Below are 18,629 nucleotides of genomic sequence, written 5' to 3'. Positions count from 1 at the left end.
TATTCTACCGGATGTTTTCTGCAGGTGATGATGGACCACTAGGCTCAGGGACAAGCAGCTGTGGACTTGTTAAGGTCATCTGGAATGCTTCAGGGCTAATGAGAGCCTCAGAGATGCTACAGCTAATGTCTTATTGCATAAATCAGGAAGTTAGGCTCAGAGAGAGGCATCGACTTGCTCCAGCTACTTAATCCCAGGCTGGCCTCCACATTAGCCAATTCTTCATCTGTTGGCTTCCCAGCAAAAGCCGTGGATGCATCATGGATGCATGATTTGTCCTTGCTATGTTTTTGGCTAGTTACAGTATTTGGCTTTTCAGGATATTTTTCCTTTGAAGAGTATTGTGCTCATTAGTGACAACTCTGACTAAGTAGCAATCTATCTTCTCTAGAGAATAGACTCCAAAGATATTGGTCCATTTCCATGCAAGAAGGATGAGCCTCCAAAATAAAAGAATAAAAGAGATTGATTCTTGATAGAAAGAAGAATAAGAAATAGCCTAAGGGATGAGTAGATATGGGAGATAGCTTTCTCAGATTTCCAGATAGATCATCATTTAGTTTGTAGGCCTACAGAAAGAAGCTTCAAGGCCTTCATGTGTCCTGAATATTGGTAAACCTCTTACCGTGAATACATGGTTCCAGTTGTTTAAAGTGGTTCTTCTCTCACAAGCGTACTGAGAGAGCTTTTGTGCAGTCTGTGGTAGAGTGTTTTGGAGGCCTGGGTTGGAGCTAGGTGGATAGTCTCTTCTCACCTAAACAAATGTGTAACCATCCATTTTAAATAGCACTGAACAAAAATAACAATAATCAGCCATGTAGAAAATAATTGGAGACAATTTTTAGCAATTATCTCTGGAAGGAGGAGGAAACTATGTTTTAAAAATATTATGTACATCTTAATATTTGAATTTGCTATTATTAACATATTTTTCTGTTTTAAGTTATATTAATCAGCAAGTTTCATTATGATATGTCTCTTTTTTGGAAATAAAACAAAACATGAAAAAGGAATTACCAAATAATGATCATTTTTCTTTTCTGGGAACTAATATCATTATGGACCAATGTCTTTTCCCAAATGGCCTAGTACTATGGTAAAGCATTTACAATTAAGAGCTTAAGTTTCCTTATTTTTTATTTCTTCATTTTCTTTTCCCAAATAATTTTAGTAAGAAAAATACTTTTCTGGTTGCAAAAACATCAAGGCATAAATATTTTAAAATATTTGTGCATGAATGTATTCATGCAAATAGCTCCCATCTACACATTTCCTACAACATATCAGACATGGTACCTGCTACTCTAATCTTCATGCTTCTTTTATGAGGTGGCCTTATTATGTCATGGAGGAGGAAACCAGAGCTCAGAAAAGCTAAATGACTTGTAGAGAACCTAGGGTTTAACTCAGGTCTATAGATTCCATAGCCCATGCTCTTGGGCACCAAGCAAAGGGCAGTGAAGTCCTGCCCAGGATACTTACAACAAGCTGGTGTTTTCCTGTCGTCTGCACTGGTTTCCCTGCTCCCATGCATTCTATGAGCCAGGAGATGTCAAGGAATTCCAGCTGGGAGCTGGCTTTGATGTTCTGTACTTGAAGCCACTCCAGAACGTCTGAACCTGAGTTGTTTTCTGCTACAATGTGGGTGACAGAATCGCTGGAAAATACAACACAAGATAATCCGGTAAAGGAGTTTACAACATCTGGGAGAGTCAGATACTGTGGGAAATTGGGGCTTGTATGTGGTTTAGATGGCTGAATAGGAACAGGGTATCTGGAAGGCAGAACTTTGAGTTCTTCTGGAGAGTAGGTTCAGAAGTAAAGGAACAGGGAAGAACTGGCCAGGACTGGAGTGAAGAGGTTGTTGGGAAGTGGCTGAATTGGTAGAGACCACCAAATTATAGAGGGTCTAAAAGCCAAAGCCTCTTTGAGGAGGTTGGCTCTTCTTTTCTGGGGTTCTGAAGCCAGAGAAGGATCTTGTGAGCAGGGTGTTGATGGCACTGCAGTGTTATTTTACAAGAGTGATCCAGTACACACAATGACTTGGAGGGAAGAATGATGAGTGGGGAGTGAAATAACAGGCCAGGTGTGAGATGGTGGTAACCCAGCCTTGTTCCTGCTGCACTGGAAAGAAAGACAAAAAAGAAACACAGGACATTTCATATGGGTGACTTGTGAAAGTTGAAGTAGAAATCAGAATCAAATAACTCCAACATAATCCCAAGTAATAACACCTTTGGTAGAAATAGGGATTTAAGAAATTGTACCTCTTTGCAGGGAAGATTAGGAAGGGACTGAAGGTATTTCAGGTATGCTGCTTTAAAAGGTTGCAGATCTAAATTAGAATATCTTGTTGACAGGTGAGATCTGAGGCTAGGGCTGGGAAAGAAGTGGGGGTTAGAAGTTAGAGCTAAGGCTGTCTGATGGCAGGCATGCCAAGTCAGAAATGAACTATGATCAAATATTTTACAAGACCTAAGAAACAGCTACAACTGATTTCCCAATTCTAGGTCCATTTAATTCCAAAAAATATGTGTAATAAACGTCATGTGAAGGGTTTAAGAAGACATCAAAAGGATAGAGAATACACTTATGCAGGAAATACTAGTCATCTATATCTCTTCAGAGGGAAACATTTCACTCTTATATCGTCAGACTCTTTATTATGTATTATTACTTATTTATAATATTAGATAAGAGATGATATTCATCTTGTTATAATGGGGCTTTGTCTAAGGTCAGAGAGAGAAAAGAGTGTTGAGAAGGAGTTCTGGGGCTCAATTTCCAAGTCCTCCCCACTCCCTTTCTTCCCCCGAACCTCTGCCTCTTTTCCCAGGACAGAGGAAGTATGTCTAAGATTACGCCGAGGATGAGAGCCATGTATGCTCTTTGGCTCATGTAAGTAGATATGTCAGTGATGGAATCGAATTCAGAAGACAGAAAACTCTGATTTAAATGTCCAATCTTGCTAATTAAGTAACTGGCAAACAAAGCACAACAAAAACAATCTTAAAGCATACCCCAGACAAAGAGTCCAACAAACAAGACTTCTTAAGACCGTGCTACTCGGAGTGCATATGGTGTGAGCCCAGGGTTCTCAACAAGGTAAGAACAGGGATTTGACATCACCACAATAGGTTTATTGTTTGTTTTCAAATAAAACCTTCAGGGTAAAAGAATTTTTTTTTGTAAACTAGTCTTTTGTCTGGAATAATGGAAGAAATACAAGCTTGGAGAGCCATCCCTGTCCTTGCCCTTTGAATTCTATCTTCTTGTGCTGCCTGAGTTCACTTGGCCTTCTCCACCTGATGGTCTAGATCTGCGTACAGTGTGATTCCTCAAGGCTGGGCTATCATTTGCCTGTGGCAGACAAGTCCACCTCTGGCTGTGCCTTCCTGAGCCTGCTGGAAACAGTATGACCAGGAGACTCGCTCTCCCACACCCCAGTACACCACACTGACCATTTCCCATTGCTCTATGTGGCATCTGTTTGTCTATTTGCTGGTACCCAAGTTTCTCTCTGCTCTGAGTGCTCCAGTACTGAAAATATTTATACTTCACAAAGAACCAGAGAGAGGAGTTTAAAAGCTCCAAACACAGAGAAATGATGTATCTATAAGGAGATGGAAACACTAATTACCCCCATTGACTCTTACATGTTCTAGATATGTATTGAATTATTATTCTTTAATCCATAACTATGTGCAATTACTAGGTGTCAATTAAAACACAAGGATATAATCATACACGAAATAGATTAAAAACCTAGTGCTCAGACACTCGGGTTTACAACATTAACTCACAAATCTTAGTTCTGAGGCTTGAACTTCCCCTTAGCTACCAATTCAATTGCCTTGCTCTTCCTGTCTTCCTTTCCCAGGCTAGTGCTACCTCACTCCAAACAACTAGAAATGCCTTCCATGAAAGACACGCACCCATTTTGTTTGCCTAGAGACAGACCTGCCACCCAGTCCAGTCTGGCTTTCTTAAACTCACGGAAGGTCACCTGCTTTTCTGCTTGGTTTCCTGAGATATCATTTGGATTCCTCCCATCAGATGTAGGACTTATTTTGTAAACAGTGACTTGAATGATTTACCCTCAAACCAAGTTGTTTATAGTTTACAACCCCTCCTGGCCAATTTCCCACAGCAACTAATGTCTTTCAGAATCCTTGGAAGCTAGAGATGGAAGCAGCTGTGTAGGTTTTATCCTGAGCTCTTACTAGCCAGGGTTCTGTTTCCGGTCTTGTCATGTTTTTAACCAAGAATAACATGTCAGGATTGTTAGTGACACCTTAAATGGGATTTTTCTATAATTTTATTTATTTTCCCTGAGCTTCTTTGTGCTCAAGGCCAAGTGTTCTACCACTTGAGCCACAGAGCCACTTCTGGCTTTTTCTGAGTAGTTTATTGGAGATGAGTCGCATGGCCTTTCTTGCCTGGGCTGGCTCCAAACCAAGATCCTTACATCTCAGCCTCCTAAGTAGCTATGATTACAGGTGTGAGCCACTGGCACCTGACTTTTTCAATAATTTAAAGCTTGCAAATTTTGAAATAGAAAGTAATTTGTACTAAAGCAAGACTGAAGCTAATATTCCTTGCTATTGCATTGATAAAACTGAGGTTTGTATTAGGTTGCCAGAGACAAAGTAATATTCATACATTATAGGAAATATACATATATTACATTACATTACATTATATTAGAAGCAAACTTTGGTGGTGTGTTAGAGCAAAGTGCCCTCCTACAGACACCGGGAAGTGAGAGTTATCTGAGTGTTCACATTTCAAGGAGACAAAGAGACCAAAGACAGTTCTAACTGATGAGGAGACTCATAGCTCAAAGGGGTGGAGAAAAGATTCATAACTGCAGCCTTCTAAAGCAGCTGTCCATTGTTGGGCTTTGTCTGCAACTCTTTGCCTGCCTTGAGCTTTCTCTGTCAGGCATTTTTAAGAGGCTGATCTAACAATGTGCCCTTGAGGCTGATAAAAGCCATGCCTGAATCTGGTCAAGGATAGGGAGTCAGCCAACACGCAGGTGGAAAACACAGCGTTTACTACCATGAGTTTCCCATGGACCTGGGAGACAATGGTTTCAGATAATGGATGAAGTCAAAGCCATATTTCAAATGTTATATATACTGAATGAATGGGAAGGACAAGCAGCCAGGTTAGCTAAACAAAACCAGAATAATACAAGAAGACTAAAAGTAAAGATCTGGGTAGCCATATATTAGGGTTTTTTGTGTACTTTTATTTTAAAGAACAACTAGTACATAGAATATACAGATCATAAAAAGTATTTAGTTGGGCACTAGTGGCTCATAACTGTAATCCTAGCTACTTCAAAGACTGAGAGGTAGAAAAATTTAGAAAACTCTCCAATTAACAGAAAAGAATTAGCTAAATTGGAGGCATGGATCAAATGGTAGCTGTGAGTGAAAAAAGCAGAGTGAGAGCTTACGGCCTCGAGTTCAAGTCCTGGTACCGGCACAAATATTAGTATCCATAATCTCCCACCCTTAAGAACTCCTTCTAACAGCTTGGTGGGTTTTCTTCCTGTCTTTGTTCTGTTAGTTTCTGTCACATGATCTACTTCATGCCCCAGAGAGGAGCCCACTCCCTTGAGTTCTGATATATAGCACAACAGATCCAGCTGATTCCAAGAAAATCTTACTTTATACCAGATAAGCATTTCCATTTACCAAAGTACACTGACACCCATTCTCCTGTTTGCTGATCACGTTAGACCATTTATGAGGAAAATAAGATCAGATTGGAGAGAGGAGACTTTGACCACACCACATGGCTGGGAAGATCAGAGCCAGGATTTACGAGCTCTAGATTTCTTGTCTTGAGATTTCCTCCTCCCATACTGTTTTTATTTTCCTCTCCACATAAAGTCTATGTCTTTAGCTACAGAGAGGTAGGACTTCTCTTTCCTGTGGTTTATTCCTACCCCATAGATCTCAGGTGTGTTTAATGATTCTTTGGAGCTGCCAGTCTGCAAACTTTGCCCCAGTCAAACACCCAACAGCAAGCAGTTTGCTTGCCAGCTACTTGTTTCCTCTGTTGCCTGTGCAGCTGGGCTTGGCCCGTGGCAGCAGGCATCTGGAGCACAGAGTGGGTCTTGTTGGCTGTCTCCAACAGAAGAAACGCCTTTCATCAGATCCCCTAAGTACCTGCTTCAGCCACTGAATAAGCAAAGGATCCCAGCTCTGTAAGTCAGGGGCTGGAAGTATGGATGTTCTAGAAAGAGCCTTCCACGTAAGTGGTTATCTTGAACAGCTGGTTCTCATCTACCTGGCTGACTCTCACCACATTTCATGACCATGAAAATCAGTCCTATATTTGCTCAGGCTTTCTGTTCATTTTTAAAAATTTTATGGGGTTATTTTTGCCTCTATCCCTATATACCCCTTTCTCCTCTTAATTCTTAATGTTTTATGTAAGTCTGTGAGATGAGGCAGATTTTACAATGTGATAGAAACTATGATTTTTGAGAAGCAATGTAAGAAAATGAGCTTGCAAATAGTTGTAGAAGTGTAAAAAGCAAGAAAAGAAATAGGAATGAAAAAAGTAGAATATGTAAAGAGCAATTAAAAGAAGAGAGGCCAAAGGAGATTTGGAATTTCTGCATGGGGATCTTTTAGCAAAACACTAAATGTTTAAAAAGTCCATGTCTTAGGCATGATGGTGTTGTGGAATTAAACACATCTGGTTATTGGATTTTGAATTATGTCTTCCCAACACATTAGAGCGGACATTTTATCAAGAAATACTTGACAGTTTTATTTGTAAATACCAAAGATTCTTTTTGAACAAATGCCACCTAGCCTGCTTACATTTTTTTTCTGACAAAATTGTGGTCCATCTACTCTGTCAGAACCAGAGACTCGTATAGGTCCCCATCTGTCAGGGAATTGCGTGGGTACCTGCTTTGTCTCCACTGCAATCCCTGGGCAGATTGATCTGGAACCCTCATTTATAGCCAGGTTCTTATATCACTTCTCAATCCTGTTCTGTTTTCTCTTCATTGATTCAAGCAAGGCCAGTATATACAGCAGGGAAGAAAACAAGAAGAACTGCTGCTTAACAGGAGCAGAGTGGAAAAGGAACCAATCTAGGTGACCTAAACAGTGGCTTCAACTGCCTCCTTGATCTGGTCACAATCCCACTGGCAGGTCTATCAGATGAGCTGCCACTGAGTCTTTAACCAGAATCACTCTCCATACTCTATTCAGAAAACTATGATCAAGGTTGATGCCTGTGCTAAAGAAGCTGTTCTCAAGACTCCCTAAGTTGTTTAACAAAGTTAGAGCCGCAGTATCCTACCTGAGCTCATTTTCCACCCTGAACCCTTTACTGCGGGCCAGCTCCATGAGGAAGGCTCTGCGGCTGGTTCCCATTTTCTTCTCCAAGATGAAGAGGACCAAGTCTCGAAATTTGATGTCTTGAGGAGTGGAGGACATCAAGGCGCCCATCTGCCTGGGTCTCTTCTTGCGAGGGCCTGAGTGAGCTGTTGGCAGTGGATCCATAGGAAGAGACTGCTCTGTCTCTGGCTGAACAGTGGAGGGGTGTGTTTAGAAGTGAGGGGGAGAAGGAGGCTGCCACTCTCCTGCATAAGGGCTCTGATGTCACCTCACTGGCACTGGCAGACTGTGAAGCCAGGGGAAGTCTTCATGGGCATCGCCCTGGTAACTGCTTCCTGCTGAAGGAATGCCTATGTCTGTTCAATTCCTTCTTCCAGTATGAAGAGCTTAATGGGAACAGTAAGTTAGCATCTGCCTGTACATGTGTAGCCCCATCGCTCCTCAGAAAACCTCATGACGTAGGTAGGGAAGAAAGTACCATTGTTGGTATATCACCTCTCTCTCTGAGTGTTCAAGTCTTTCTCTTGTTTTTATGGATTCCTTTTAATTCCCAGGCCAGAGGTTTTCTCTTCCTCTCACAATCATTCAGGTGTGAAGTTTGCATGGGGTGCTGCATGCTGTATGTGGGTGCTTTGATTCTACATAACCAGCATTGCCACACTTTCATTCTACTGGTCACCTAGAACTATGATTTTCAGATCTGTATTCTACTCTGCCACTCTGAATTGCTCTACAGCAATATATGAGCCACAAGTTCCCTTATGTGGGTGTATTGCACATAGATTGGGAAACCAAGTCTCAGACAAGTACTCAAGATGATAGAATAAGGGAACAAATAAGGTCTCAAATTCAGTTCTTCTGAGTCCAAATGCAACATATCTTAGTTTTTTTCTCCCCAGTGGGCTAACTTTGTCTAGAAAATAGTCAGTTATAGAATTCTAAAATAGATCATTGGACCAAGAATGATACACATATTTAAAATCCCAACACTCAGGAGGCTGAGGTAGGAGGATCTTGAGTCTGAGGCCAGTCTGAGTTAGAGCAGAATTCTGCCTCAAAACCATAACAATGACAAAATAGGTCTTTGACTCAAATGGTAAAGTACCTGCCCAGCAAGCAAGAGACCTTGAGTTCAAACCACAGTACTACCAAAACAAAAATAATGATAACATATGATTGTTGTTTATCTGGTTGTTAGGCTATTATTTTTCAACTTATACCTATCTTTCTTTGATGGATCTCATGAAATTGGAGGTGGAACTGTGCTCTACCAACCCAATCCAAACTAGCAGTTCTCAACAATTCCAACTCCATCTCTTTGTCGTCTGAGCCCTAGGACTAGGGCACTCTTTCTTTCTTTCTCCCTTCCTTTCTCCCTTCCTTTCTTTCTTTCTTCCTTCCTTCCTTCCTTCCTTCCTTCCTTCCTTCCTTCCTTCCTTCCTTCCTTCCTTCCTTTCTTTCTTTCTTTCTTTCTTTCTTTCTTTCTTTCTTTCTTTCTTCCTTTCTTCCTTCCTTCCTCCCTTCCTTCCTTCCTTTCCTTCTCTCTCTCTCTCTCTCTCTCTCTCTCTCTCTCTCTCTCTCTCTTTTCTTTCCTTTCCTTTTCTTTTTTCTTTGTTTGTCAATCATGGGGCTTGAATTCTGGGTCTGGGTGCTGTCCCTCAGCTCTTCAGCTCAAGGCAAGCGCTCTATCACTTAAGTCACAGCACCACTTCCAGTTTTCTGGTGGTTTATTGGAGATAAGAGTCATACAGACTTTCCTGCATGGTCTGGCTTCAAACCATGATCCTCAAATCTCAGCTTCCAGAGTAGCTAGAATTACAGGCATGAGCTACTGGCACCCATCTGGGACACACTTTCTGAAAGTATCTTACTCTTTTTGCTTTGTCCAGCAAGGTCATTCCAATGAATGCAAAACAATCATCTCTACTCAATTCTCTCAACAGAAATACCTAGTGTACCTTGAAAAAATACCTAACCTTAAACTGATACCATGTCCAATGAAAATGGAAGCATAGAAAGTGGGTATTCGCTCACATTGCTACACAAAAGTATAGTCTTTCTAAAAGAATAATTTGATAACAGTGTTTAAAAAATCTGTATGATATTCAAATCCCTCAACCCATCATTTTCTTTCTTTTTTTTAGGAGCGATACATTAAGACCTATGTTCCACAATGTTCATCACAGCATTATTTTTATAATGAAGACTTAGAATCAACGTTCAGGAGGTTTTGGTTGGTAAACTTAGACAGAACACTACTTAGTTACTTGGTAACTATATGGCATCAATTTGGATATGGAAGACTAGAAAGGCAGATGGTAAGCCTGACAGCGTAATAGTGGATTTCACATATCATTTGATATATGTGTGGTTTTAATTTTTGTTTTTGTGCTTTTCTGTTCTACTAATTTTCCTTCCTTCCTTCCTTCCTTTTTTCCTTCCTTCTTCCTTCCTTCCTTCCTTCCTTCTTCTTTCCTTCCTTCCTTCTTTTCTTCTTTCTTTCCTCCTTTCTTCCCTCCCTCCCTTCCTCCTTCCTTTCTTTTTCCTTTCTTTTCTTATTTATTTTTGTCAGTCCTGGGGCTTGAACTCTGGGCCTGGGCACTGTTTTGGGCTTCTTTTGCTCCAGGCAAGCACTCTACCACTTGAGCCACAGAGTCACTTCTGGCTTTTCTGAGTAGTTTATTCTCACGGACTTTCCTGCCCAGTCTGGCTTCAAACCATGATCCTCAGATCTCAGCCTCCTGAGTAGCTATAGTTTTTCTTTTTCTTTTCTTTTGTTTTGGGGGGGGGGGGGTCCGGTCATGGGGCCTGAACTCTGGGCCTGAGCGCTGTCCCTCAGCTCTTCAGCTCAAGGCTAGTGCTCTACCACTTGAGCCACAGCACCACTTCCAGCTTTTTTCTTTTTTGCTTATGTGGTGCTAAAGAATTAAACCCAGGGCCCCATGCATACAAGGCAAGTGCTCTACCACTGAGCCACCTTCCAGCCGTAGTTTTTCTTTTTGAGACATGTTCTCACTATATTGCCCAAGCTGGTCTATAACTCTCAGGCTCAGGAGGTCCACCTACCTCAGCTTCTCAATTAGCTGGGACTACAGGTATGTACCACCATATCTGGCTATTGTTTTACAAATTTTCTACAATAAACATGAATTATGTGTGTTACCATAATAGCAAATCACTTTACATTACGTGAGTTTACATTATGTGTCCTTAGTAAAAAGTGATAAGTCAAAGGTAATTTGATTATGTCAAGTAAGCTAAATAACAGTTGACATGTTTTCTGCTATTTCCAGTGTGTGATAAGAAACACACAATTCCTCTTTCAGCTTGTTTGCATTTTATTTGCTTGTTTTGTAGGACAGGGCTCCCTGTGGGACCCCACTTACCAAGTGTGTGTTCTTGGGCAATTTCCTTGAGTGGCGGGATTCCCAGCTTCTGATTTGTAAAATGATAATTACACTGCTAACTTCATAGTGTTGTATGTGACAAATAAGGTACGGGATAAAAGCTAAGTATAACAGTACATGCCTATAATCCCAGCTACTCAGGAGAGTCAGAACTGCAAGTTGAGGCCAGCCAGGGATAAGGTTGCTAGACTTTGCTTCAAAAATCAGAGCAGGGCACCAGTGGCTCACACCTGTAATCCTAGCTACTCAGGAGGCTGACATCTGCGGATCATGGTTCAAAGCTAGCCTGGGCAGGAAAGTCTGAGACTCTTATCTTCAGTTAACCACCAGAAAACTGGAAGTGGCGCTGTGGCTCAAGTGGTAGAGGCACTCGCCTTGAGCTGAAGAGCTGAGGGACAGCACCTGGCTAAGTTCAAGCCCCACGACTGACCCCCCCCCCAAAAAAATTAGAAAAATTGTAAAAGGCTGAAGTCTGGCTCAAGTGGTAGAGCACTTGGTTAGCAAGCCCCAGGCCCTGAGTTCAAACCCCAGTACCACAAAAAATATACACATACCAAAGCCAACAGACCAATCCCCAAACACCTGCCTACCAGGCCCACAGTGGGTACTAGGTTACTATTCTCTATCCTCCTCTCCTGCCAAATGCTGGTGGGCACAACCAATGCACCTGCCAGCGACAGGATGAGAGCCAAAAGAGAGCTAAGGTCACACGTGTCACTGGCCGCCACTCTGCTCATGCTCTGTAGTTGCCTCCCATGGCTAACACCATCCCCTCATGCCCCATTTGGCGTGCCACTGGCCCCCAAGCTTGCTTCAAGACCCCTCCTGCTCCTGCCGTGGGATGGAAGAGATGGCTGCACATTCTCCCTGGTCAGGGCACAGGTGGGTCTCTGCTCCCCAACAAACATTATTTTTATCCTCAGGAGCCCCGCTGCTGCACATTGGAGGAAGGCAGTTTGGGAGAGAAGACTTCTGTTTCCGGCAGTTTTCTTTTCTTTTATATCAAATACCTCACATTATCTATTTATTTCGTGCTGTCAATCTGGGCACTTTGCCATTGTCAGCGCGGGCAGGCGTGTTTTGGGTTGGTTTTATACCAAGCATCAGTTTCCTCTGTTGCCTCAACAGCTGTGTTTGGTTCTTGATAGCAGGTGCATTCTGGGGCTTAAATCTGCCCTGCCAGGAAGGCCTGGAATGTTTCTTTTCTCTTTTCCTTTTATTTTGAAGCCAGGGTACTTTTATATAGCTTCAACTCATAGCCTTCAACTCATGATCCTCATGTCTCCTTATGGTATGCACCACCATGCCTAGCTTGTGTGTGTGTGTGTGTGTGTGTGTGTGTGTGTGTGTGTGTGTATGTGTGTGTGTGTGTGTGTGTGTGTGTGTGTGTGCGTGTGTGCGTGTGTGTACGTGCATGCGCGCACCAGAACTGGGGTTTGAAAACTTAGGGCCTCAAACTTGCTCATCTTTCTTGCTCATCACTGACAGTCTACTACTTGAGTCACACCTCCAATCTAGCTTTTTGCTGAGGTTTCATAGACTTTTCTCCCTGGGCTGGCTTTGAATTTCAGTCCCTAGACCTAAGCATTTTGAGTAGTTAAGATTACAAATATGAACCACCAGTGCTTGGCTCTAGCTTAGTTTCTTGAATGACATACATTTTAGAATATACATGCACATGCACACACACATACATATTCATACAGAAGATATATATATATATATATATATATATATATATATATATATATATATAGTTGGAAAGTGATAGGATCATAGCCAAAATTGTAAAGCATATAAAATTTAACCAAATTACAAATCGGTTTGACCATTATGGTGTGAAAAGAGTCTATTGACTATTTCAGTTGTTCTTTACTAGATTTATAGGTGAGATTTTATGCTATGGTCGCATCTCTAACTCTCGGGGTCTGAGGAGTGAAATGGATGATAAATAGAAGCAGATGACCATATGCTTTGAACCCTCTGCTTATCTTGTGCCCCATAGCAATTGCCCATCAAAGCCACTGGCCCTCCATGCTAGGTATTATGATATCTGGCCTAGCCACCCTCAGGACAGGAATATTGGCTGACTGCTGGCAACCATCTTGTTTAAGGACAGGATCTCCTGGGAGCAGTTCATGTCAATTTGTGCTCAGTGGTTGAGCGAGGTGATGAGGCTCAGCCATCTTGTTTCAGTAGGTGGCAGCTGAAGGGCTGCCAAGCTTCTGTGCATGCTGTACGATTGGCCCCCACTTGTGTTACTTCCCTCTTCCCTCCACTGCCTAATCAACTCCCTTCACTGTCGGACAGACAAGATCCCAAAGGTGGCCCCGACAGACCTCTGTACACAAACCCATCTCAGATCCAGCTTCCTGGGAAGTTACCTGAAGAATGCACTTTCACTCCCTATTTTACTTATCTTCTGCCCTACCTAATTTCTCTTCTATTTTTTTAATCTATTCTCCCCCTCTCCCCCTTACTTTATTTCTGGTCTCCAAAAGGTTGCACAAGGAGGTTATAATTTCTTACTTCTGTTTTTAGAGGTACTAGGATTTGAACTCAGGCCCTCCTGCTTACAAAGCAGGCATCCTACCACCTGAGCCACTCCCTCCATCAGTCTCTTCCCACTCTTAAAGTAGACAAATAAGGTGTATCTATCTACTTAGATAAACTCTGTTTATGTCTACAAGGGTTTAGTTCTGGTCCTGAAATTACAAATGCATGCCATGTGCGCTTCCATCAAGATAGACCAAGGAGAATTCTGCTGGCAATATAGCTTGATGCACACAGGGTGGTGCTAGGGTCTAAGAACATCTGTGCCAAACCATTTCTCCACAGCTGGTTTTGCTGGGGAGGTAGCCAAAACCCTCTCATTATTTGCCAGGAAGCATAAGTCTTTTATCACCACCTGGGAGGAAAAGGGGTTCAACGGCCCACAGAAGCACACTTTAACTGTGATTGTGGTACCAAACTCGGGTCCTAATGCAGTAAGTTTGAGACATTTCATAATTGTTTGTCAAAGAGAATAATTCGGAGAGGGAGCAAATGTGACTCACTTCCAATACAGTAATCTTTTCTAAAGTTTGGTAACTGTTTACTTTCTAAAAATAAGAAAACAAATCATATTCAATATTTTTAAATTTGGAAGCAATAGTTTATGTATTGTTATGTTCTGACCATTGTGGTAGCAGCTTCCTGAGTTGGCTACACAGAGCTTGATTTCCACGGTGTGGAAGTTCTACTTGTCACCTCGTGGGGTCAGAATTTCTATCACTGGGTTGTAAAACAAGTCCCTGTTGGAGAAAGTCTACATGCGGTGGATGAATGACTTTCAGAAGATTTCAACATCTTTCATCTTAGCCTTTACCACTTAATGTTCCTAGATTCTTTTATTAAGTACAATCTGTTTTCTCTCCACTGATCTGTAACCTACTTTTTGAAAAAAAAAAAAAAAACCAGCAGAGGCCAGTGACTTCTATATTTGGCAGCAAGAGAATAGGTAAGAAGTGGAACTATAGACCTGTCTCTCAGGCCTTTCTACTTATGTCCCTCGTCATTTGGGGAAAAAGAGAAGAAAAAAAATGTGCATTGAGCTGAAGTTAAAGTTCAATAAATAGCTGTGTGGGATGGTGGAAAGAACATTGGCTCCCAAATCAGAGCACCTGACTTTACTTCTCATATTGACTAATTGTGGGCAAGATACAAAACTTCTCTGTGTCTCAGTTTCCTCCTCTGTGAAATGGACCTAGCATTCTCAATGATGCCATGATGTGGCTTACAGTTCAAGTACATTAGTGCATGTAAAAGAGTTTTATGAATTATAAAGGGGGGTGGGACCAATTTTCAGTTATTTGAGGTTGTGCAAAGCATTGACAGTTAGCATTGCAACACAAGGCCAGATTTTTAAATGTCCAGTGTTCATTAAATCTTTACAACTTCTTTAGAATAGTCAGCTTTTTCTCCTTGCTGATCCACTGATGTTTATTTTTTCCCATGTCTGACAGTATCTGAGTGGGTAGGAAGCCATGGGAAAGGAAGGAGTGACTGAGAAATCAGAGCCACCTACAGGGTTTTGAGGGAGAGCGTAATGGATGGAGCTGCATCAGTACTTGGGAATATGATCTGGTAGAGAGACAGAAAATAGAAGAAAAGCTGGGCACAGTGACATGCCAGTAATCCCAGCACTCAGGATCCAGATATAAGAGGATCTTGAATTTAGGGCTAACCAGGCTACCCAGCAAGACCTATCTCAAAACAAACAAAAAACAGGGCAAGGTGTGGTGGCACACTTCTGTAATTCCAGCTATTTGGGAGGTACAAGTAGAAGGATTACTGTCCTGTTCAAGGCTGGTCTAGGCAAAAAACATGAAAAGCTAGGATTGCAGGCGTGAGCCACCAGCACCCAGCATATTTGCAGTCTTATGGCTGTGATTGAACCAAATACCTTCCTCTTATTATCAATTGTTTAACCTTGCCAAGGCCCAACTTTCCCATCAGTGCCCAAGTCCAACAGGCTGTAAAGATAAAATCCCAAGCCCGGTGCTTGGGATTTTCAGAAAACGGGAAGTGGCACTGCGGCTCAAGTGGTACAGCACTCAGCTTGAGCTGAAGAGCTGGGGGACAGCACCCCAGGCCCATTGGGGTGGAAATGGTAGTGGAGAGAAAGCCAGCTCTCATGACAGTGGCCATTGGAAAATGCGCTGAAATCTGTCTAGCAGGCATCCTGCTGGGCAGACATAGCTGCAGTGGGACAGCGCTTCCTCATCCATCCCACAGAACAATGTGGACAATGTCACTGATACCTCACCAAATTAGCAAGAAGGACACCAGGAATAATAAAGTGGGGACAGTGGGTGGAAGAAGAGGCCCCTGGGATCTGGATAGAGTGAAGCCAAGGGACATTTGATGAAGAAAAATATGACCTTGATTTTACTTGCTTGAAGCAGAGAAACCTGGCTTTATCATCCTTCCACAGATCCAGCCACAGTCTGTCTCAGTGTGGCCAGTGCTAATTCATCCTAGGTCACAGCACACAGAACCCCTACCCCATGCCATTATAGGTATTTCCAGTACTGGGGAAGATGTGACTCCAACATTCCCTCCACAGTTAGCACACTTTGAGAATATTTTATTATTAAGTCCTAAAAACAGTTCTAAAACCCTCTATTCACCAGTTGGCCCGGGTGCTGTAATGAATGTCACCCAGGGTCACATACTCAGAAGAGACTCATTTTTGATTCAATGATCTGCAGGTACCACCTTGAAATCCACAGTAATTGTTGAACTCAGGGCCTTGTGTAGTAATTTTGTACCAGATTCCATAAAGCATGGGATCATTTCTTCTTGCTAGCAAATAGTGGATTTTATTAAAAAGCACAAGTGATTTTTTTAGAAAGATTGATAGCATTATTTGTGTGTATGTGTGTATATGTATGACTGTGTCTGTAGCTCTGTGTGTGTGTTGTGTGTGTTGTGTGTGTGTGTGTGTGTGTGTGTGTGTGTGTGTGTGTGTGTTGGTACTGGGTACTGTCCCTGAGCTTTTCACTTAAGGCTAATGGTCTAGCACTTGAGCTACAGCTCTGCATCTGGCTTTTGGTGATTAATTGGAGATGAGTGTCAGGGACTTTCCTGCTGAATAAGCTTTGAACTGTGATCCTCAGATCTCAGCTCCCTGAGTAGCTGGGATTACAAGTATGAGCCACCAGCACCTAGCTGCTAGCATTATTTTGTATACAGAAAACCACACCAGTACGTACAGAGGGAAAGGCTTTATCATGTCAATGTGTATACAAAAGAAACAAATCTTAAAAGAAATAGTGATATGCCGGTTGTTCTGAAAGGGAAAAAACTGGGCATAGCTAACTGCTCTTCTTTGGCACAGGAGGCTGAAATTCTAACCATAACATATTCTACAGTTAGAGGAAGTGAGAGAGAACTAAAGAAACTGAGAGGATCAGTCAAGGGTATAGAAGAGAAACAAAGAGGAATGAAGAGGTGAAGGGTAAAAGGAATAAGTTCTGGGCCCAGCAGTTTTTGTTTTTTTTTCAGGCAAAAGCATTTAGCCACTCCCTCAGATCTATGTATTAAGTGACCATACTGATTATTAAAGATCCAAATTAGGTGTGATCCTCATTATGTGATTTTAAATTTCCTACCTTTTTTATTCTGCTCGGAGTTTGCTTTGAAGCAGACTAGATACCTCATAGTGGCCATCCATTTGGATGGCTGAACTCAAAGTAAAACCAGCTGTACCACTGCAAAGCCAGCCCATGTCTCAATAAATAAGTAAAAAAATAAACAATCCATGTATCTTTTCTCCTTCGATTTTTCCCCTAGAAATTTCTTTTTTCTAAATATTCTTTTAAACAGATATATAATTCTGTTGCTTTAAGAAACAAAAACCAGTCACGCTTGGTCAGTCTGAAAATACAGCACCTGGCATCCAATTTTAGCATGTGTGCGCGCACACACACACACACACACACACACACACACACACACACACACACATCAGTGTTTAGCATTGAAGTGTGCAAAATATCACAGGAAATTCATTATTTAAAAGCAGCTGAGTTCAGTATCTTTCCTGTAAGTTGGTTGTTAAGCACTTGAAAGCATTTTTCCCATAGACACAAAGCTATAAATGGTGCTTTTGGCCCCCAGGTTCAAAAGACAGTTGTAGAAACGTCTGCCCTGTGATGAAAATAGAAATTATATGATTTTTTCCCAGTAATGTTAACAATAGGTTCGCAACATTGTTAGAGTTTACAATCCTTCCTTCCTTCCTTCCTTCCTTCCTTCCTTCTTTCCTTCCTTTCTCTCTTTCTCTCTTCTTTTCTTTTTATGCCAGTCCTGGGGCTTGAACTCAAGGCCTGGGCACTGTCCCTGACTTTCTTTTGCTCAAGGCTATCACTCTATCACTTGAGCCAAAGCACCACTTCCAGCCTTTTCTGTTTATGTGGTACTGAGGAATCAAACCTGGGGCTTCATGCATACCAGGTAAGCACTACCACTGAGCTACCTTCCCAGCCCTACAATTGTTTCTTAGTAGCATGCAGCAGCTCATTGAAAAAAAGCCATCTAAACAGCTTAAAGGGAGTCATCAGAGGCTTAGTGAATGCAAGAAATGCTTCTTAAACCATAGTTTTGGGGACCAGAGCTCTAACAGATGGACCACTCAACAATTTTCCTTTCTTGCTTAGTTCACTTCAAATTGGGTTTTCTACTTCTGTTTGAAAGGCAAGATGTGGTGGCTTATACCTATAATCCCAACCACTTGGGAGGTAGAGATAGGAGGAACCCAGTTGGAGGCTAGCTTGGGCAAAAAGTTAGATGTGGTGCTTCATACCTATAAAACCAGTTTTGCCAGAGGCAGGGGTATGTATGTAAAACACTGTATGTAAAACAAATGACACCAAACAGAAACAAATGAACTAAATGGTTTCTTATCCAGGAGAAGAATAATTATTTCAAGTGACTGAAAATCGTACTGTGAAGCATGCATGGTGAAATGTATTTTAGCAAAGATCATAACTACAAAGAACGCTTATCCTGCTATTTTTATTTTTAGTAACAAAATATGTATTGTAATTTCTTTTCATTTATTTATTTATTTATTTATTTATTTATTTATTTATTTATTTATTGGCAATATTGAAGATTGAACTTGACAGTCTCACACTTGGATTAGCAAGTTCTCTACCACTTGAGACACACCCCAGTCCTTTTGTTTCTAGTTTGATTTTCAGATAGGGTCTTACACTTTGCCTTCTGGCCTCTGACAGCAATTCTCCTACTTAAGAAATATCTGAGCACTGGTGGCTCACATCTGTAGTCCTAGCTATTCAGG

General features: G+C 41.7%; 1 protein-coding gene across 2 annotated transcripts in view; it reads right to left on the bottom strand.

The window, feature by feature from the left end:
• LOC138826170 (DNA nucleotidylexotransferase-like) overlaps positions 1–18,629 on the bottom strand; it is a 120,787-nt gene that overhangs the window by 10,689 nt on the left and 91,469 nt on the right. For both annotated transcript variants that reach the window (XM_070021312.1, XM_070021313.1), the window contains 2 exons: positions 1,483–1,657; positions 626–754 (listed from right to left, as the gene is read on the bottom strand). In XM_070021312.1, coding sequence (XP_069877413.1) covers positions 626–754; positions 1,483–1,657 — 304 coding nt within the window. The remainder of the gene's footprint in view (positions 1–625; positions 755–1,482; positions 1,658–18,629) is intronic.

The sequence above is a fragment of the Dipodomys merriami genome, unplaced genomic scaffold (assembly GCF_024711535.1).
Source record: "Dipodomys merriami isolate MVZ:Mamm:240054 unplaced genomic scaffold, mDipMer1.0.p SCAF_14, whole genome shotgun sequence".
Classification (NCBI taxonomy): domain Eukaryota; kingdom Metazoa; phylum Chordata; class Mammalia; order Rodentia; family Heteromyidae; genus Dipodomys; species Dipodomys merriami.
Note: the sequence above shows the minus strand (reverse complement) of the source record. Positions and strands in the feature narration are given on the sequence as shown.